At 45.0% G+C, this 22,591-nt stretch overlaps 1 protein-coding gene across 1 annotated transcript; it reads left to right on the top strand.

Moving 5' to 3' along the window:
• The first annotated feature begins 443 nt into the window (after nucleotides 1-443).
• Nucleotides 444-1,776, top strand: LOC144824193 (uncharacterized). The gene is made up of 3 exons (XM_078683349.1): nucleotides 444-725; nucleotides 833-1,057; nucleotides 1,153-1,776. The coding sequence occupies exons 1-3, from the start codon at nucleotides 444-446 to the stop codon at nucleotides 1,774-1,776; spliced, it is 1,131 nt and encodes a 376-aa protein (XP_078539475.1).
• Nucleotides 1,777-22,591: the final 20,815 nt, after the last annotated feature.

Below are 22,591 nucleotides of genomic sequence, written 5' to 3'. Positions count from 1 at the left end.
TTTTAGAGGCTGCTTAGGATACATATACGACTTCCTTAAGAGCATCGTACAGCAAGCAGAAGCCTGAATACGAAAAGGTGCCCTCACCCCACATCAGAATGAAGAGATACAACCCATTCGTGAAAAGGCCAGTGTTGGGCGGCTCCCAACCCACTATCAATAGATATTACCGCACTTTAACACCCCTGGTAATGGACGAGGATGCTCAACAAGAAACCCCTAGGGCTATGGGCTGCGACGTTACTGGTTTTGGCAATGGCATATGTAGGCCTATGGAAGCTCACCGTCTCAAGGATTGCGTATGTCGGATGTCCCAGATTAACCGCATGCGTGCGGTCGATATTCTGCTCCTGCGCTGAGAATCTGTAAAGCCCATTATTCATGACGAGCTGGGCTCGTCATGAGCGTGCGAGGAGGCTACCTCATGACGAGCCCAGCTCGTCATGAGCGTCGAAGGGGTTAAGGGAGACAGCAGCGACAGTGAGGTCTCATGTAGCGGCAGCCTGCTTGCTGGCCTCAGTTCAATGGACCTGGAGGAAGCTGAAGAAGCTGTAGCACCGCCTAATACACCCGTCTATGAAGACATGGACCTTCAGGAGGATAAGGCTGCTGAGAAGGTTGTTCTGCACCATCCTGCTACAAGCGTCGAAGATGATTGGGCATCACAGGACATTAGCGACTCTCAAGATTTCAGAGCAGCCGCCGAAGACGATGAAAATGCGAAGGTTAGTAACATTTTAAAAAGAGAATGTTATGAGCAGGCAATTACATAGCGGTGTATTTTATTTCTTCAACTAACGAACTGTCAATATTTTCTTCTTTTTGACCCTAGAGAGCAAACCCAATCGAATACACATACTTAATAAACTATGGTAAAAAAGATGTAGCACCTCCTAGCACACCCAGCTATGATGCCATGGACCTTCAGGAGGATACGGGTGTTGAGAAGGGTATTCTGCAACAACCCGGTACAAGCGTCGAAGATGATGGGGCATCGCAGGACATTAGTGACTCTCAAGATTTCAGAGCTGCCGCAGAGACCGGTGAATATGCAGAGGTTAGTAAGAAAATGTTATGCGCGGTCACCTACATAGCGATGTATTTTATTTCTTCAACTTACGGATTGTAATTCTTTCTTCTTTTGAACCCTAGAGAGAAACCCCAAAAAGGCCTGCGTCAGAATGGCGGTCTACAAAAGCGAACAATGTAATTTTCAATTGTCTTTGGTGCTCAAAACAGGCTGAAAGTTCCACATGCCAAAACCGTGATGGCTGCGACAAGTGTGTATGCAACTCTGATATGTGTGAAAAGGAAGATGAAGGCTTGTCCTACTACGCAAGGGAGGAAGTTAAGGCTTTCGCCGCACAGGTGGTCCTAAACTGTGTCAGGCGTGACTATTACAGTCTTTGTAACGGCCATCAAATCAACGATCCGCAGCAGGACGCTCACGAATGTTTGTGTGAATCATACAGAGCAAGAACAATACGCTATATTTGTAGTTTGATAGATCCATACAAGGTGTATAAACTGCTAAGGGTGGTGTATGGGTCGTACGCTGAAAAGAAGCTTGTCCACCCTGATATGTTGAGAATCTTGACGGCGGCAATCAATGAGATCCGATATGCCTATGACCCGAGCTTAAAATTACCGGGTATGCAGGGTATGGGCACCACTTTCAACAGAAAGATGATAGAAAAACTCGTAGCAAGGCGTATGTGTAATCTGTATAAAAAAAATAGAAAAATAGGGTCTTTGGCCCCTCGAAAACTGTTTTAAACAGGGGCTTATTTAACGTTACATGATAGCGTGTATTTAGAACAAAGTAATAGAATGTTACACCGCAAGGTGACTCTGTGTTAATATGTCCTTACGACACTTACTGTGAAAAATGTAAAGTATACTCTGTTTATGATTTTTTAAATTTTTTCTTTACTTTTTTAATAAAAGGCACTTATGCAAAACAAGTGGCATTCATTGTCTGGTGTGTAGCGGATGATAACATGTCGGGGTCCCTGTTAAGAAAACTTTATTATGATACACGGGGAGTTGGCAGCTTGGGAAGCGCCGAAGCTCTATATAGAAGGGCTGTAGATGAAAACGAACCTGTAAGCAGAGATCTGGTGAAGAACTGGTTATCCGGAGAGGAGGCATATTCACTACATAAACCCGCCAGAAGACGTTTTAAGAGACGGCCTACAATCGTTAATGCACAATTAGATTATCAATGGCAGGCGGATATCATCAGCCTTCAAGATTTAGCAAAACATAACAACGGAGCTCACTATATATTAACTGTTATAGATGTGCTGTCCAAGTATGCCTACGCAGAAGCGTTACGCGATAAAACTGGGGCTAGCGTCACGGCCGCTTTTAAAGCCATCTTCGAGAAAGGGCGAATTCCTCAAAAACTACAAACAGATGCCGGTAAAGAATTCTTAAACAACACATTTCAGAAATTATTAAAGCACCACGGCGTTCAACATTTTGTAACACACACAGAGGTAAAAGCAGCGGTTGTAGAGCGGTTTAACAGAACTTTAAAGTCTAAGATGTGGTGGTATTTTACGGCCCACAACACCTACAGATACGTTGATGTTCTGCAGGCCTTTTTAGATGTATATAATGCCAGTTATCACAGGACCATCAAAACAGCACCCGTAGAGGTAACGCATACTAATTCGTTAGCTGTTTGGAGAACTGTGTACGGACATAATTTCGCTACAAAGGTGAAGAAGCCTATTTTTAAAAAAGGTGATCACGTAAGAATTTCAAAATTGAAAGGGGTCTTTACGAAGGGTTACCAACAGACTTTTAGCGATGAAATATTTATAGTGGAAAGTGTGGAGCTTAAAGAGGGTTTGTATATCTACAGGTTAAAGGACTATGATGGGGAAATGGTGTCTGGGGTATTTTACAAGGAAGAATTACAAAGGATACCCGCCGATCCGCACAGGGTGTATAAGGTGGAAAAGATTCTGAAAAGGAAAGGTAGAGGCTCTAATAGTCAGGCATATGTCAAATGGAGGGGGTGGCCGGAGAAATTTAACAGTTGGGTGCTAGCCAGCTCCCTGAAGGGTGTGTGAGCTGTAGAGCGTCTAAAAGCTGCTGTTAAGATGGAGACAGCGCCCTTTTATATCACCCTGCCGTCCAACGCTTCTAAAGACATGTTCCCCGACAACCAAATTTCTAATTATACAGTGAAATTGGCTAAGCCTGTGGACCTGAAAGGTGATTGGGAGGTAGCCCTAACCGAGATCCAATACCCTAGAACCTGGGACACATTTACACAGACCGAGGCTAAGTTTTACCTAAAACGTGAGCAGGACCCGATGAGCATGCACGAGAGCATCCCATACGGCTACTATCCCACAGTTTTAAGTGTTGTCGATGCCATCAACAAAGCCATAGGGACCATCGAAACATATACGAATACCCATCTGTCACTAGATAACGTCAGAAGGAAGGTGTTTCTTAAAACATCGAGTCACACCACAACGTTTAACTGTACCGGTAAATTAAGCCGCGTTTTAGGAACAGTACAGAATGCTAAAAGTCCGGTCGAGCCGGATCACACGTGCCCTGATATTAACGGAGGGTTCTACACACTCTATGTGTATAGCGATATTGTAGAGGCACAAAGGATCGGAGACAGTTACTCGCCCTTGTTAAGATGTGTCCATGTACAGGGCGAAAATAATACGATGGTCAATATTCAATTCAACAAACCCGACTACATAGCAGTTTCTAAAAACCATTTTGACACTATTTCAATTATGATCTTCGACGATCAGTCGCAGCCTGTGTCCTTTAAATATGGGAAAGTTATTGTAAAGCTTCATTTAAGACCGAGACGCGACAGAGGTTATTAAGCAGCCGTCATGGTGGTGGTGAAAACATACGGGGACCCTTCAATGTACAGGGACTATTACCGAAACCAGGCCGGCTATGGAGGCCCACCGTACTTTCAAGGGTCACCTGTTATGTATGGGGCTGGTCTAGGAGGTTTCTTCCGCAGTCTTTTTAGAAGAGCTATGCCATTCTTGAGAAAAGGCTATGAAATTGTAAAACCACATGTTAAGGCGGCGGCCTCGAACATTGCCCATGATGTTGTTGGCTCTGTTACTTCGGCGGTTGCCGAACGTATGAACAAACAGCCGCAAGAAGGCGCTGGCTTAGTGTACAAGCCGCGTACGAGCGTTAAAAGGAAGCGCCGTGCATCGAGACGCAGAGGACCGCCGGCCCCCTATAAAAAAAAGAGGAGTTCTTCAAAGCGTGCTCAGAAAAGAAAAACCCCAAGACGGAAGAGAGCTACGAAGAAGAAGAGATCCTCCTCTAAAGTAAATATTTTTTAAAGCGGCACAACCTAAAGCATGGCCTTCGTACACTGTGCATCGGGCGAGTGCGCCAAATCCGAGTTAGACTTGTTTACTCTAAAGCCTACACAGACAAGCATCGAAAACAGCTTCTTCATGGAGGTATCGCCTTTAGCCGCTTTGACACCATTGGCCCCTATAGAGTTTTATGTATCAGGGTCCACGGATATGTATCTGGATCTCAACAACACGCTACTCCACCTTATGTGTAAAATTGTAAAAGCTGATGGTTCCGACATAGCAGCAGACGCTAAAGTGGCTACCATAGCTTATCCCCTCTCAACCCTGTTTAATCAGGTGGACATCACCCTGGGCGACCGGCTCATCACACAGAACGATAACATGTACGCCTACAGAGCCTACCTCGAGAGCATTCTAAATTACAGTAGCGACGCCCTCGACACGCAGCTTTCATCGGGGCTCTTCTACAAGGACACATGTGAACATTTTGAAGTCAAGGAGTTGGACGGTGAAAATCAGGGCTTTGTAAAAAGAGCCAGTTTTGCATCGGCCAGTCGCCAGTTTGACCTTCTGGGCCGCATGTGTCCTTGTAGAAGAGCCCCGATGAAAGCTGCATGTCGAGGGCGTCGCTACTGTAATTTAGAATGCTCTCGAGGTAGGCTCTGTAGGCGTACATGTTATCGTTCTGTGTGATGAGCCGGTCGCCCAGGGTGATGTCCACCTGATTAAACAGGGTTGCGAGGGGATAAGCTATGGTAGCCACTTTAGCGTCTGCTGCTATGTCGGAACCATCAGCTTTTACAATTTTACACATAAGGTGGAGTAGCGTGTTGTTGAGATCCAGATACATATCCGTGGACCCTGATACATAAAACTCTATAGGGGCCAATGGTGTCAAAGCGGCTAAAGGCGATACCTCCATGAAGAAGCTGTTTTCGATGCTTGTCTGTGTAGGCTTTAGAGTAAACAAGTCTAACTCGGATTTGGCGCACTCGCCCGATGCACAGTGTACGAAGGCCATGCTTTAGGTTGTGCCGCTTTAAAAAATATTTACTTTAGAGGAGGATCTCTTCTTCTTCGTAGCTCTCTTCCGTCTTGGGGTTTTTCTTTTCTGAGCACGCTTTGAAGAACTCCTCTTTTTTTTTATAGGGGGCCGGCGGTCCTCTGCGTCTCGATGCACGGCGCTTCCTTTTAACGCTCGTGCGCGGCTTGTACACTAAGCCAGCGCCTTCTTGTGGCTGTTTGTTCATACGTTCGGCAACCGCCGAAGTAACAGAGCCAACAACATCATGGGCAATGTTCGAGGCCGCCGCCTTAACATGCGGTTTTACAATTTCATAGCCTTTTCTCAAGAATGGCATAGCTCTTCTAAAAAGACTGCGGAAGAAACCTCCTAGACCAGCCCCATACATAACAGGTGACCCTTGAAAGTACGGTGGGCCTCCATAGCCGGCCTGGTTTCGGTAATAGTCCCTGTACATTGAAGGGTCCCCGTATGTTTTCACCACCACCATGACGGCTGCTTAATAACCTCTGTCGCGTCTCGGTCTTAAATGAAGCTGTACAATAACTTTCCCATATTTAAAGGACACAGGCTGTGACTGATCGTCGAAGATCATAATTGAAATAGTGTCAAAATGGTTTTTAGAAACTGCTATGTAGTCGGGTTTGTTGAATTGAATATTGACCATCGTATTATTTTCGCCCTGTACATGGACACATCTTAACAAGGGCTAGTAACTGTCTCCGATCCTTTGTGCCTCTACAATATCGCTATACACATAGAGTGTGTAGAACCCTCCGTTAATATCAGGGCACGTGTGATCCGGCTCGACCGGACTTTTAGCATTCTGTACTGTTCCTAAAACGCGGCTTAATTTACCGGTACAGTTAAACGTTGTGGTGCGACTCGATGTTTTAAGAAACACCTTCCTTCTGACGTTATCTAGTGACAGATGGGTATTCGTATATGTTTCGATGGTCCCTATGGCTTTGTTGATGGCATCGACAACACTTAAAACTGTGGGATAGTAGCCGTATGGGATGCTCTCGTGCATGCTCATCGGGTCCTGCTCACGTTTTAGGTAAAACTTAGCCTCGGTCTGTGTAAATGTGTCCCAGGTTCTAGGGTATTGGATCTCGGTTAGGGCTACCTCCCAATCACCTTTCAGGTCCACAGGCTTAGCCAATTTCACTGTATAATTAGAAATTTGGTTGTCGGGGAACATGTCTTTAGAAGCGTTGGACGGCAGGGTGATATAAAAGGGCGCTGTCTCCATCTTAACAGCAGCTTTTAGACGCTCCACAGCTCACACACCCTTCAGGGAGCTGGCCAGCACCCAACTGTTAAATTTCTCCGGCCACCCCCTCCATTTGACATATGCCTGACTATTAGAGCCTCTACCTTTCCTTTTCAGAATCTTTTCCACCTTATACACCCTGTGCGGATCGGCGGGTATCCTTTGTAATTCTTCCTTGTAAAATACCCCAGACACCATTTGCCCATCATAGTCCTTTAACCTGTAGATATACAAACCCTCTTTAAGCTCCACACTTTCCACTATAAATATTTCATCGCTAAAAGTCTGTTGGTAACCCTTCGTAAAGACCCCTTTCAATTTTGAAATTCTTACGTGATCACCTTTTTTAAAAATAGGCTTCTTCACCTTTGTAGCGAAATGATGTCCGTACACAGTTCTCCAAACAGCTAACGAATTAGTATGCGTTACCTCTACAGGTGCTGTTTTGATGGTCCTGTGATAACTGGCATTATATACATCTAAAAAGGCCTGCAGAACATCAACGTATCTGTAGGTGTTGTGGGCCGTAAAATACCGCCACATCTTAGACTTTAAAGTTCTGTTAAACCGCTCTACAACCGCTGCTTTTACCTCTGTGTGTTACAAAATGTTGAACGCCGTGGTGCTTTAATAATTTCTGAAATGTGTTGTTTAAGAATTCTTTACCGGCATCTGTTTGTAGTTTTTGAGGAATTCGCCCTTTCTCGAAGATGGCTTTAAAAGCGGCCGTGACGCTAGCCCCAGTTTTATCGCGTAACGCTTCTGCGTAGGCATACTTGGACAGCACATCTATAACAGTTAATATATAGTGAGCTCCGTTGTTATGTTTTGCTAAATCTTGAAGGCTGATGATATCCGCCTGCCATTGATAATCTAATTGTGCATTAACGATTGTAGGCCGTCTCTTAAAACGTCTTCTGGCGGGTTTATGTAGTGAATATGCCTCCTCTCCGGATAACCAGTTCTTCACCAGATCTCTGCTTACAGGTTCGTTTTCATCTACAGCCCTTCTATATAGAGCTTCGGCGCTTCCCAAGCTGCCAACTCCCCGTGTATCATAATAAAGTTTTCTTAACAGGGACCCCGACATGTTATCATCCGCTACACACCAGACAATGAATGCCACTTGTTTTGCATAAGTGCCTTTTATTAAAAAAGTAAAGAAAAAATTTAAAAAATCATAAACAGAGTATACTTTACATTTTTCACAGTAAGTGTCGTAAGGACATATTAACACAGAGTCACCTTGCGGTGTAACATTCTATTACTTTGTTCTAAATACACGCTATCATGTAACGTTAAATAAGCCCCTGTTTAAAACAGTTTTCGAGGGGCCAAAGACCCTATTTTTCTATTTTTTTTATACAGATTACACATACGCCTTGCTACGAGTTTTTCTATCATCTTTCTGTTGAAAGTGGTGCCCATACCCTGCATACCCGGTAATTTTAAGCTCGGGTCATAGGCATATCGGATCTCATTGATTGCCGCCGTCAAGATTCTCAACATATCAGGGTGGACAAGCTTCTTTTCAGCGTACGACCCATACACCACCCATAGCAGTTTATACACCTTGTATGGATCTATCAAACTACAAATATAGCGTATTGTTCTTGCTCTGTATGATTCACACAAACATTCGTGAGCGTCCTGCTGCGGATCGTTGATTTGATGGCTGTTACAAAGACTGTAATAGTCACGCCTGACACAGTTTAGGACCACCTGTGCGGCGAAAGCCTTAACTTCCTCCCTTGCGTAGTAGGACAAGCCTTCATCTTCCTTTTCACACATATCAGAGTTGCATACACACTTGTCGCAGCCATCACGGTTTTGGCATGTGGAACTTTCAGCCTGTTTTGAGCACCACAGACAATTGAAAATTACATTGTTCGCTTTTGTAGACCGCCATTCTGGCGCAGGCCTTTTTGGGGTTTCTCTCTAGGGTTCAAAAGAAGAAAGAATTACAATCCGTAAGTTGAAGAAATAAAATACATCGCTATGTAGGTGACCGCGCATAACATTTTCTTACTAACCTCTGCATTTTCACCGCTCTCTGCGGCAGCTCTGAAATCTTGAGAGTCACTAATGTCCTGCGATGCCCCATCATCTTCGACGCTTGTACCGGGTTGTTGCAGAATACCCTTCTCAACACCCGTATCCTCCTGAAGGTCCATGGCATCATAGCTGGGTGTGCTAGGAGGTGCTACATCTTTTTTACCATAGTTTATTAAGTATGTGTATTCGATTGGGTTTGCTCTCTAGGGTCAAAAAGAAGAAAATATTGACAGTTCGTTAGTTGAAGAAATAAAATACACCGCTATGTAATTGCCTGCTCATAACATTCTCTTTTTAAAATGTTACTAACCTTCGCATTTTCATCGTCTTCGGCGGCTGCTCTGAAATCTTGAGAGTCGCTAATGTCCTGTGATGCCCAATCATCTTCGACGCTTGTAGCAGGATGGTGCAGAACAACCTTCTCAGCAGCCTTATCCTCCTGAAGGTCCATGTCTTCATAGACGGGTGTATTAGGCGGTGCTACAGCTTCTTCAGCTTCCTCCAGGTCCATTGAACTGAGGCCAGCAAGCAGGCTGCCGCTACATGAGTAAACAACAAAGAAGGTCAAGGGGAAATATTTTATGACCATCCACTGATATTATCCCCTAGAGCAATGAAAGAACAAAAGATATCAGGAGGTCAATCAATATGAAGTGCATAAACTGTCCAAAAAATACAGTGTTTCATTGGGGAGCAATCACAAAGTCCATATGGAAATGATACAACGTGACCATCAATTGATTCCCATCAGATACCCATCCTGTGCCGCCCTACATCATTTGGGATCCTTCAACCAAGGGTTGTGAGATGTAACCACAATCAAACTGAGTGATATGCCACCCAATCAAACAGACAGGATCTACAATTGAGGGATTACTGTAAATTGCATCAGGAAGGTAAATGACTAGCAGTGCAACAGAAAATAAGTGAAATAATGGTGCTTAGAACGTGAGTGATATAAAATGGGTTATGAAAGTGGAAAAATATGATTTAATAGTATCCTATCCATACCCAATGCTAAAAGAACAGTGCAAGGTAGTGTTATACAAATAGCTACCCGGATGGTAAAGAGGTCAACATGTTTCTGCGGTAACGTGGAGTCTCGAGATCTCCGCCTGCTTCATCAGGACCTATATTTATTGCTACTGCTTCAGTGTTTAAGAATTGGAATATATGAAAAAAGTGTCACCTGAAATTCGCCAGTACAGAAGATCCAGATCATCACAGTGGCAAAGCAGGGCAAAAAATAAAATAAAATGCAATGAAACACCTTAACATTTGCGACAGTTTGCAAACCACATAGTTTATGTGTAAAATTATAAATAGCTAATAATTTTATTAGTCAATGGGTCTCAAGTTAGTAGACCTATTAGATTGAGTGCCATTTTTATAGCAAAAAATGTTTAAACAGAATTGTATTTTGAAACGAACAAAATAGCTTCACTCACCCAAATTATGGGGAATGTATACCCCACCTCACCTGGCTACAGCGCAGGTATAGACGGAGCACCGCTCTGGGGAGAGGAGGGGAGAGAGGAAACAAATCGAGGAAAGATATAAAACTGTTATCAGTGCATCAATTTCATGTAAAGAAAGCCGATCGTACTTTCAGGGGTAATGTGTTTAATCTCATTTATCCATTAGCTACAGCAGTAGCCTATTCATCACTCCTGAAACATCGTCGTTAATGAGATTATCCACTAGCTACACACCATGACTAGTCAGCGAAGAAATGGAGGCTCTGGAATTGACTAGTCATTTCGTTCGTCACAAGTATATGATTGCCCCGGTGTAACTCGTGTTGTATTGTAAGCTACACCGATCATGTCGGGCAGACCGCCAACAGAGTTAGAGCTGATAATAGTCATGCAAGGTCTAAAACGGAATGAAAAGCGGAACGCATTTCACGCGTTCTAAGTTTAGCAACAATTTGTCAAGGCCCCCACCATCCTGCTTACCTGTCCGTCGGTACTCCGGACATCTGTCTAGGCTGTCGTGGAGGGAGGTAGCCGTACGGACAGGAAGCAGGCTATTGAGGTCGCGCAAGGAGTGCGTGGTGACGTAACCCTACGTGGAACATATCGGGCCAGTAGGGAATTGTAGTTTATTCCCAGTATCGAACAGGAAACAGGCTGTTTCTTTACATTTAGGCGTGGCGTGCTGAAATCGCACATACAGCGCGTCATGACGTTTAACTACGTGGAGCTTAACGGGCCAATAGGGAAATGTAGTTAATTACGAGTGTCGGACCCCAATGACTAGTTAATATTACAAATCACTGTTTAAATCTTAGTCTAGCAGGCATCATGTGGTGTCTATGAATTAGATGCCCTGGTGCCGAGACTCGAGTAATTGTAATCAAAAAAACGATGCAGGTCTATGTTAGATTACTAATGTTTAGAAAATAATTCCAAACAGAAAAAATATTCCAAACAAAAAACATCTTAATAATTCATTTTCTCTGTGACTCCCCAATGTCTAACACGATTTCAATGTTCTTATTAGAGAACCATGATATTGAGGTCCTTCTTTATAGAAAAGAATATTAATATGTGTAAGCACTGTTCCCTAGAGAACACATGGTAGTGTCTGAATGATTATTCTTATCCATATGTTTTCCTGCAGGAAAAGTCCGAATTTACTTATTTAACAGTGATACAGCTGGATTGCAGTCTCATAGATAGCATATAGGACATGAGAGATAGATAAATGTCTACAATGACATCCATGGAATGTCATCATTCAATCCTGACTTGTGGGTTTGTAATTTATACACCCATCTTTGTTCTCGTTTGAAAAGGAACATGCTGGTGTCGACAATATGCACTGGAATTATTGGTTGTTCCAGGACTGTCCACCTTATATCTGTCGGAAGATGTTGTGCCAGTAAGAAATGACTCATGAGTCTTGTGGCCAGTTTGTTACACCTTATAGAACTTTTGTGTTCAGATATTCGCAGCTTAACTTTGCGAGTTGTCATACCGACATACATTTTGTTGCACGGACACTTGATCAAGTAAATTAAGTTTGCACTATTACAGTTGGTGAACTTGCGTTGTTCCCAAACTCGTTCTAAACCAATGTCAATTGTTGTTGTTTTTGATGTCTGGGGACAGGCCGCACAATGTCCACAGGGATGGTGTCCTGTAACCGCAGGCATGTCCCACAGAGTGCCTACGGCTCTCGGTATCTCACTTTTTGGTCTTGTGTGGACAAGTCTATCCTTCAGATTTTGTGCTCTCTTATATGCGAAAAGCGGAAGGGGTAAAGTATCTTGTCCAGTATTAAGAATACACCAGTGTCTCTTCACAATCTTTGTGATTTGGTTTGAAAAGGTACCAAATGTGCTCACGCATGTCATGCGTTCAGTCTTGGGTTTCGGAGGTAGGATTTCGAGCAAGCTGGCACGATTGTTGTTTGCAGCTCTTTTTTGTGACTGCTGAATAAGGTTTTTTGGATATTCTTTGAGTGCCAGATCTCTAGATAGACATTGAGCATGTGTTTGGAAAGATACGCGGTCAGAGCAGTTCCTCTGTATGCGCAAAATTGCCCATAGGGTAGATTGTCCCGTAGGGACTTTGGATGGCAACTATTGTAATTAAGCAGTGAATTGCGTGCCATTGGTTTGCGGTAGAGTTCTGAAGTCAAAAGCTGGTTGCTTTGAACATTGCCGGAGGGCAGAGCAACGCGTGTGACCTCTCAGTAGCTGGGGCTTTTGTGGTGAATTTATTGCGCGGCCGTCCTGCCGCGGAGAGGAGCACCGTCACCAGCGGGTATCAAAAGGAGAAACCTGTTGGGAGATGCCATTATGAGGAACTTTTCCACAATGAACAGCACGTTGCTCAAGCAAGAACGGAACCAGCTAGAAAGCATCTACCTTACTTAAAGGTTACAAATAATGCGGAAACCAGTACAAAGCACAAACGGATCCCTGAATGGACTCGTAGGTCCAGCATGCACCTTAAAAAACAAAAATTGTACGCCAATCAAGTGCGAGCATGTAACAAATAAAAAGACTCAACCAATCAGGGGTGAGGTAATGTGTTTGTCACCGCAGCCCATGAAGAAGCGGCGAGGATGCCGCGAAACGCGTCGGCCTTAGAAACAAATAATTATGGAGCAGGAAAGCTGGTTGCTTTGAACATTGCCGGAGGGCAGAGCAACGCGTGTGACCTCTCAGTAGCTGGGGCTTTTGTGGTGAATTTATTGCGCGGCCGTCCTGCCGCGGAGAGGAGCACCGTCACCAGCGGGTATCAAAAGGAGAAACCTGTTGGGAGATGCCATTATGAGGAACTTTTCCACAATGAACAGCACGTTGCTCAAGCAAGAACGGAACCAGCTAGAAAGCATCTACCTTACTTAAAGGTTACAAATAATGCGGAAACCAGTACAAAGCACAAACGGATCCCTGAATGGACTCGTAGGTCCAGCATGCACCTTAAAAAACAAAAATTGTACGCCAATCAAGTGCGAGCATGTAACAAATAAAAAGACTCAACCAATCAGGGGTGAGGTAATGTGTTTGTCACCGCAGCCCATGAAGAAGCGGCGAGGATGCCGCGAAACGCGTCGGCCTTAGAAACAAATAATTATGGAGCAGGAAAGCTGGTTGCTTTGAACATTGCCGGAGGGCAGAGCAACGCGTGTGACCTCTCAGTAGCTGGGGCTTTTGTGGTGAATTTATTGCGCGGCCGTCCTGCCGCGGAGAGGAGCACCGTCACCAGCGGGTATCAAAAGGAGAAACCTGTTGGGAGATGCCATTATGAGGAACTTTTCCACAATGAACAGCACGTTGCTCAAGCAAGAACGGAACCAGCTAGAAAGCATCTACCTTACTTAAAGGTTACAAATAATGCGGAAACCAGTACAAAGCACAAACGGATCCCTGAATGGACTCGTAGGTCCAGCATGCACCTTAAAAAACAAAAATTGTACGCCAATCAAGTGCGAGCATGTAACAAATAAAAAGACTCAACCAATCAGGGGTGAGGTAATGTGTTTGTCACCGCAGCCCATGAAGAAGCGGCGAGGATGCCGCGAAACGCGTCGGCCTTAGAAACAAATAATTATGGAGCAGGAAAGCTGGTTGCTTTGAACATTGCCGGAGGGCAGAGCAACGCGTGTGACCTCTCAGTAGCTGGGGCTTTTGTGGTGAATTTATTGCGCGGCCGTCCTGCCGCGGAGAGGAGCACCGTCACCAGCGGGTATCAAAAGGAGAAACCTGTTGGGAGATGCCATTATGAGGAACTTTTCCACAATGAACAGCACGTTGCTCAAGCAAGAACGGAACCAGCTAGAAAGCATCTACCTTACTTAAAGGTTACAAATAATGCGGAAACCAGTACAAAGCACAAACGGATCCCTGAATGGACTCGTAGGTCCAGCATGCACCTTAAAAAACAAAAATTGTACGCCAATCAAGTGCGAGCATGTAACAAATAAAAAGACTCAACCAATCAGGGGTGAGGTAATGTGTTTGTCACCGCAGCCCATGAAGAAGCGGCGAGGATGCCGCGAAACGCGTCGGCCTTAGAAACAAATAATTATGGAGCAGGAAAGCTGGTTGCTTTGAACATTGCCGGAGGGCAGAGCAACGCGTGTGACCTCTCAGTAGCTGGGGCTTTTGTGGTGAATTTATTGCGCGGCCGTCCTGCCGCGGAGAGGAGCACCGTCACCAGCGGGTATCAAAAGGAGAAACCTGTTGGGAGATGCCATTATGAGGAACTTTTCCACAATGAACAGCACGTTGCTCAAGCAAGAACGGAACCAGCTAGAAAGCATCTACCTTACTTAAAGGTTACAAATAATGCGGAAACCAGTACAAAGCACAAACGGATCCCTGAATGGACTCGTAGGTCCAGCATGCACCTTAAAAAACAAAAATTGTACGCCAATCAAGTGCGAGCATGTAACAAATAAAAAGACTCAACCAATCAGGGGTGAGGTAATGTGTTTGTCACCGCAGCCCATGAAGAAGCGGCGAGGATGCCGCGAAACGCGTCGGCCTTAGAAACAAATAATTATGGAGCAGGAAAGCTGGTTGCTTTGAACATTGCCGGAGGGCAGAGCAACGCGTGTGACCTCTCAGTAGCTGGGGCTTTTGTGGTGAATATATATATATATATATATATATATATATATATATATATATATATATATATATATATATATATATATATATATATATATATATATATATATATATATATATATATATATATATATATATATATATATATATATATATATATATATATATATATATATATATATATATATATATATATATATATATATATATATATATATATATATATATATATATATATATATATATATATACCGTCCTTCCTGCACATAAACAATCATTGACTAAAACCCGGACACCCTCGCACCATGGCGGAAGGGTGTCTGTGTTGGTGCTAGGCAGCTTTTTGCAGCACCAGTGAAGGGGAAAACTCAGGGGTGTGCCGTATTCTTGTAAATATAGCGCATCCATGCGTTTTTTAAATGACGCAGCACTGCTAAATTGCATGCAGCACCGCAATGCTTCATTTCCTTGTAAATATCCCCCATTGCTTCTAAACTGAACTGACCCTCTTGCTCTTCATCCCATTTTACATTACACGCGAGTTTACTGATGCCCTAAATCTAGTTTACAAATAAGATCTAACTTATCCACTAAACTATTGAGGAAGGTACATTTCCACTAGTGGAACCCCACCCTAATGCATCTACCTTATGCTCATTTTCCTTCACCAGCTCTCTGTAATTGGGTTTTAAGGTACTGCATCCAAATTTAAACCTGGCTCACCTAGTAACCCTTATCCAATTACTGTCTTAAAACAAATCCGCGCCACCACTCTGGGTCATTTGGGCTCTCTTTTTAATGCCTCTAATGTGTCAAGTCGAGTGCCAGCTCATTCAAAGATAGCCTCAATCACTCTTTTGTTGACGAAGTCAGACTCTGTCCTGATACAAGAGTAATTATTGGCTAATCTCTCTCCTTAAAGTACCAGCCAAATAGTTCATATAGCAGAACACCCTTGCCCCTTTCTTAAAGCTGCTGTTACTAAAGACACCTGGTTCTGTAGGGAAACACACAATTTCTTTAAAGCTACGTTATTTTTGTTCTGATTAACTTGGACCGGCCAATGAATGGCGCGACACATAAATTAATAAACAAATTATTAACCACCAATGACACCGAAAAATGTATTTTCTCTGTATACTACTGTTCATATATCATAGAACAATACACGTGCTACATATCACAGACACAGGACTGTTATGCAACATAAATAATAATAGTGAACATAAATTAGGGCCATACGAAAAATGTGGTCACATGAAAAGTAATACCACATAACAAACAATAGACAAATAGACAGGAGACAAAAAAAAACACTCAATGGGTTGTCCGTTTGGAACTTTTTAGTACGTCGAACATATCCTCAATTCATGACTGTAGATATGTAGGGTATTGGTGTGGAACACCTATTTGTTTTGTTGATGTTTCGACCCTCTCAACAACGTGTGTGCATAGACAACATCACACTGGAGTCTTCCTCAGGACTAGAAAGTATGATTACAGCCACTGTAATGAAGGCTAATGGGTGTCAATGGTGATATGAGTGGAGTAGGGTCATAGTTAAGGGGGTGTAGGCAGTGAAATCTCACCTGGTCATAAAAGAAACATTTTGTTGCTTGATGTTGGGCTCAGAGAATGACCCCGATAAGATAATACAACCTCCATCACCAAGTGTGTTTGAAAAACGTGTGCTAGTGAAAATCCGAATCCATTGCTGCCGAGGTTTGAGATGATTGCTTGTGTGACATTTTCACAAGTTCAGTGTAATTATGAGAGACATTCAACGACCATGAGTTACACTTTCCTGTGAGCAAAATCAAGCAATGAAGATGAGGAAAACATATATAAATATCAGAAATCACACCCATTTGAGCAAAGAGAAACTCGAAGATCTTAAAATTGCAGCAAAGCACAAGAAATGGAAGGGCACCGTGGGACCTGAATGTACCAAACAGGATGGGAGAGGCCCCAGCTCAGGATCTCAGGTGCCAGCTAATAAATTATCATATTTACTCCGAGTCACTACAGTCAGCTGACGCGTCAGCTCAGAGCACTGCCCAGCCTGCCCCAGCATCGGGCAAGTCTCAGGAGAGTGACATGGCTGCCACGTTTTTGGATTTCTTATGTATTCACATTTCTATGGTTTTAGTGTGTGAATGAGTGACAACCTACTGATGAACGGGTGACACTTCCTTGTGAGTAAATCAGAGCAATGTCCAGTATTTGCATGCCTGTGGGTGTTCTATTATAGTATCTAGACATATAACACAATAAACAATATACCTCTAAAACAAGCCAGGCCTGTGATTTAAACATTGCCAATGTCAGTCAAAGGGAAGCGGCCTTCAGACGGCTTCAGTCTGTCATGTTCTATTATTCAGATTGTCCTCTACTGTTTCTGACTCTTTCAGCCAATTTCAATGTTGCTCTCTCTTTCCACATATTTCTGAACTTGTCGATCTGCACAGGTATGTCTATCACTGTCTTTATACTCTGGGGCAGATTTACAAGCCCCTTGCGCCTCTTTTACACCGGTGTTGCGTCACTTTTGTGCCATGCTGCGGGGTATTTACAACATGACGCATCTGGGAGATGCGTCACGTTGTAAAGCCCTGCACCAGAAGTAGGGGTTCTTGCGCGGGGGGGGGGGGCATTCCGTACACAGGAACGCCATCCAAAAGTGGCTGAGTGAAATCTACAAGATTTCACTCAGTCACTTTTCAGCCCATGCTGCGTCAAAACCCTGCGCCTGCTTGAAGCAAGTGTATGGATTGACACAGCATTGTAAAGATAGGGCCCCCTAGAGCATTGCTGGAGCTGTGTCGCGCTTGCGATGCAACTCCAGCAATGCGCCGCCTTTTTTGGCACAGATGCGTCATGCATCTGTGCCGTTTTTGGCCCATGGTGCGCCGCATTGTAAATGCAGCGCATCCGTGGTGGCGGAGCCGTGGCGCACAATAACTGGTGCATCCCTGCTGATATGCAGGGATGCGCCAGTTATTGGAAATCTGTCCCTCTGTCTTTCTGCAAATATCTCCCTGTGTTTCCCCCACCCCCCTTCACCATGCTCTCGCTAGCACAGACATGGCCCACTCTTTCCTCACTGGTAAGCACGTTTTCTTTTCCAATATTTCAGCAGCTGTGAACCTCCTTCCCACACTTCCATATACAATTGTAGCTACAATTACCATACGTGTTATAGTCTTTAATCGCTTCATGCTTTCCTCAGAGAGACAAACGATTAGAAACGCAGGAAGTCTGCGTACCATTATGACGCACTGGTCGGCAAGCTGAGAAACTTGTACTGCCAGGAGGAAACACTCATGTCCCATCATGATTAACACCAACCATCAACCTGAACTTAGTCAAATATCCAGGAACCACATGGTTCACTGAACGCACTGTATGTTGCTTTAAAAAAAAGTACAGAAACGCAACATTTGGCAAAAGGAAAGTCTTTGGGATTGTAAAATGAAGTTAAACAAGTGAAATGTAAACATGGGTTGCATGCTGGCGTGGATTACCTTTCGGGAGGTTGCAGTGATTCTTTAGAAATTGTACAGCACTTCTTGGGACCTTTAACTTCTTACCGGTCACTATGTCGGGCCGGCTGGGTTTACTGCGGAGTGGACTGACCTTTGGGCACATTGTAGTGATATGCCTTTAATAGATTTTAGAATGTGTAATGTTCCCCCTTACAGAGGAAACAATAATATACAGAAAAGAACAAAATTAATAAAAGGAAACCATGTAAATAATTCATAACAAGTTTTCAAAAATCATTACAAAGCATTGTAAATTGAAATATAGTCATACATGAAAAGAGTAATGTATTTGGTGAAATAATTAGGACATATCATAATCCTCATACCTTTTTGGAAGACGACGTGTCCTTAGAGGTTAAAGTGAAGAATCTCTAATGGGAAGTGCATCAGAAGAAGGTGAAACATCTGAACATAATGGAAACATAGATTTATCACCTTGAAACTTCACCAATCAAGACATACTCCACTTACCACCATTGTGTACAGTGACAACATTTTTGTATACAGCAACAATAACAAAAGGTCCCATGTAATCAGAGATACCTTTCTTGTGCAAGCGTGGTCTCTTGACCCAAACCCATTCTCCAATTTCCCATTTTACAGTTCTGGTGGATTTTTTTACATCAAACCTTTGTTTATACGAGTCTTCATACACATCTTTTTTTTTTTTTTCCAATAAATTTTTATTGTTGTACTAAGCACATCATCCAAGAAAAGATAGTGACACGGGCTGGCTTCAACATTCAGCCAGTATCCGTACGGACCGCAACTTTTCATTCGCCTATGTAAGAGTACCCCTCCCCACCCCTCGGATTAATGCAAATCAAACCAAGGTATGTTATAACTGTAACTCAGTGAGAAAAACAACCCCTCAACTACAGCTCCTGCTCGCCCACCCCCCGCCCCCACCCCATAATTCCTCCATCCCTTCTCAATGAAGTGCGTCTCCTCGAACCCACACAGGGCACCCCCTAGGTATAGTGTAGCAGTCCCAGACTCTTCCCCCTTTAAATTCGTGCATGTATCTATCACCAGGTGTAGCAGTGCTCCCCTTTAGGACTCATGTGAGTTCACTCTAGTCCGTGGTAGAGCCTCCACTTTGTCCATACCCTTTTGAACTTCTTTGGGCACCCTCTAGTCTTGTATGTCACTCTCTCCGCCGCCATGTAGAGGTCGTGCCCTCTCCTCCACTCCTCTAGTTCTGGTGGCTCGGCCGCACCCCAGCACTTAGCGATATCCCTCTTGGCCACCACCAGGGCCAGCAGTAGAAATATGATCAGAGGGCGAGCCAAGTCGACCTCCGTCATCAACCCCAACAGTGCTAGTTTGGGGTCACGTGGTAAAGTGGTTTCCAGGACCTCTTCCAGTTCTGCAAATACATCCTCCCAGTACCTCTGTATGACTGCACAGCCCCAAAGTGTGTGGTAGAAAGTTCCCTCTGACTGGTGGCACCTAAGGCATGACATGTCAAAGATCTTCCCCATTTTGAACAGTCGTACCCTATCGTAGTATACTCTATGGAACACTTTCAGCTGAATGAGACGGAGTCTGGACTTAATCGCCACCTCGCGAGGGTGCATGAGGACCAGCTCCCAATCCAGGTCTTCCATGTCCCCTACATCTGCCTCCCATCTATTCCACAGGGCCTGTAGTGTGCCTAATGTATTGTTGGTCAGTGTCCTGTAAGTTAGGGACACCGCCCCCCTCCCAATATGCTCCTGTAGCAACCTGCCCTCTAAAGGGGCGTATTCTGGGATGTCTGTCAGATCTATGTTCTGCGCCCTCCAGGCGTGTCTGAGCTGGGAATACCTATAGCGCTGAGTGTCATGCAAGTTAAATTCCTCCTGTAGGGCGCGGAATGTTTTCAGTTCTCCCCCGGCAATTACGTCTCCAATAGACGAGATGCCGATGGTGTCCCAATGTCTAAAGCCCGTCAGTTTGTGTAGCTCACCCAGCCACCTACAGTGCCACAGCGGGGTTTGCCGGGTGGGACGTTTGTCCCATCCCATGCGTTTAATTGCCCTGTTCCACGCCGCCAGCGTGATCCTGGTAGCCGGTAAAAAATACCTCCCAGCTGGGCCACCGTATAGGTAGTACAGAAGGTTCGTGTGAGACCATTTTGAGCGTTCTAGTGCGTACGTGGGGTGGTCCATTGCTATGTGTAACCACTCATTTATCGGGGCGAGGTGTTCTGCCCAATAGTATGCCTCGAGGTTGGGAAGGGAGATCCCACCGCTGTACTGGTGGCGTTGCAGTGTGGTTAAAGCCACTCTTGGGTGTTTCCCCAACCATAGGAATGTTCGCAGATCCCCGTGTATAGCTGACAAGGTTGCGGGCGGGAGGGGATAGTATTCATTCTGGAGTGCATAGAGGAACTTTGGCAGCAGGACCATCTTATATAGTGCTGCTCGTCCCAGTATAGTGAGAGGAAGCTGCTTCCACCGGTCCATGTCTAGTTTAGCACTCGCCACGACGCGTGCCACATTTTTAGTGAAGGAGAGTGTTTCGTCTAGTGTTATGAAGACCCCCAGATATTGGAATCCCTCCGTGGTGTGGATGAGAAGCTCCGGCAGGCACTCCCTCCGCTCTCGGCTGTGCGGGTCATACAGGATCGATTTATGCCAATTTATGGTATGGCCAGCTCGCGCCCCGAATTCATCCAACTCCTTGAACAGGACCGGGATCGTGGTCTCCGGGTCCGTCACGTACAGCAGAACGTCGTCCGCATACAGTGAGATTTTTTTCTGGGTTGACTCCGAAGTCCCCCAGGTAAACCCCCTGATCCCTTGATTCTGTCGGATCCGGATCGCTAGTATTTCTATCGTCAAGGTGAACAATAGAGGGGACAGTGGGCACCCTTGACGTGTTCCCCTGTAAATACTGAATTCGCGCGACAGTCGTCCATTTACTCGCACTCGTGCCTTTGGGCCCGAGTACAGGAGTCGAAGCCACTGCAGAAACTTAGGTCCAATGGCGAACCTCTGCAACGTCTCAAACAAGAAGGGCCAGTGAACCGCATCAAAGGCCTTCTCGGCGTCCAACGAGAGGAACCAGTGTGGCTCGCTCCTCTCTCGGACTTCCTGTAGCCAGTTATGGGTGCGGCGGAGATTGAGTTTGGTCGCCCTGTCCGGCAGAAACCCGGACTGATCTGCATGTACTAAATCAGAAATGACCCCCCGTAAGCGCCTAGCCAGTATCGTAGCCAGAATCTTCGTCTCCATATTAAGGAGAGAGATCGGGCGGTAGGAGGCGCACCTGTCTCTAGGTTTCCCTTCCTTATGGATAGGGACAATTGTGGCCATGGCCAAGTCCGGTGGCAAGCTCGCCGTTTGGCGTGCCTCGGCAAATAACGGACTAATATGGCGTTGCAGCAGGTCCGCTGTACGTTTGAAGAATTCCGCCGGGAAGCCGTTGGGTCCCGGTGTCTTCCCCGGCTTCAGGGATGTTATTGCTTCTCCTATTTCTTCGAGCGTGATCTCCGCCTCCAGTGCCGTAGCGTCTTCCTGAGACAGTTGCGGAATCTCCATGTCACTTAGATAGTGGTTAGCGTCCGTCTCGTTCCCCAAGTCTCTAGCTCTATAGAAGTCCTCGTAATATGCTGCAAAGGCCTCCGCTATATCCTCGTCTGTGTAGGCTGTCCTGTGCCCTGCCCCTTCAATCCTGTCAACCCATCGCGCTGCCCTTTCTCTCTTGCTCAGCCATGCCAGGAGTTTTCCCGATTTGTCACCCACGTCGTAGAGGCGGTGGATGGTCGCCAGGGCTTGTGTTCGTGCCTCCCCCGTAACCAGTTCTCTATAGTGTCTCTGCGTGTCTAGTAGCTTCCTAAGCGTCTTTTCTTCCTTTCCCTGGTGGTATTCTGACTCGAGGTCTAAAATCGTGGCCTCCTCTGTCATAACCGCCTAGTGTAATTCCCTCCTGGCAGTTCCCAATCTGCAATTTACACTATCTCTAAGGACCGGCTTCAATGCTTCCCAGAGCGTGATCCCCGATTCTACTGAGCCCTCATTCTCAGCCATATAGGCCTTTATGTCTGCTCTGATTCCCTTCAGTATATCTGGCGTTTGCAGATCCCATGTTGCGAGGCGCCATTCCCTAGTCTTTACCCTTCTCTCTCTTCCCAGGTGTACATATAGGGGGGAGTGGTCCGAAATTCCCCGTGCTTTATATTCCGCTATGTCAGTGACCGTGATGTCTTGCCTGGAGGTAAATAGGTAATCTAGCCTGGAAAACACCTTGTGAGCCCCAGAATAAAAGGAGTAGGCCTCC

This window comes from Lissotriton helveticus, chromosome 3_1, assembly GCF_964261635.1.
Source record: "Lissotriton helveticus chromosome 3_1, aLisHel1.1, whole genome shotgun sequence".
Taxonomy (NCBI): Eukaryota; Metazoa; Chordata; class Amphibia; order Caudata; family Salamandridae; genus Lissotriton; species Lissotriton helveticus.
This window is presented reverse-complemented; position numbering and strand designations above follow the sequence as displayed.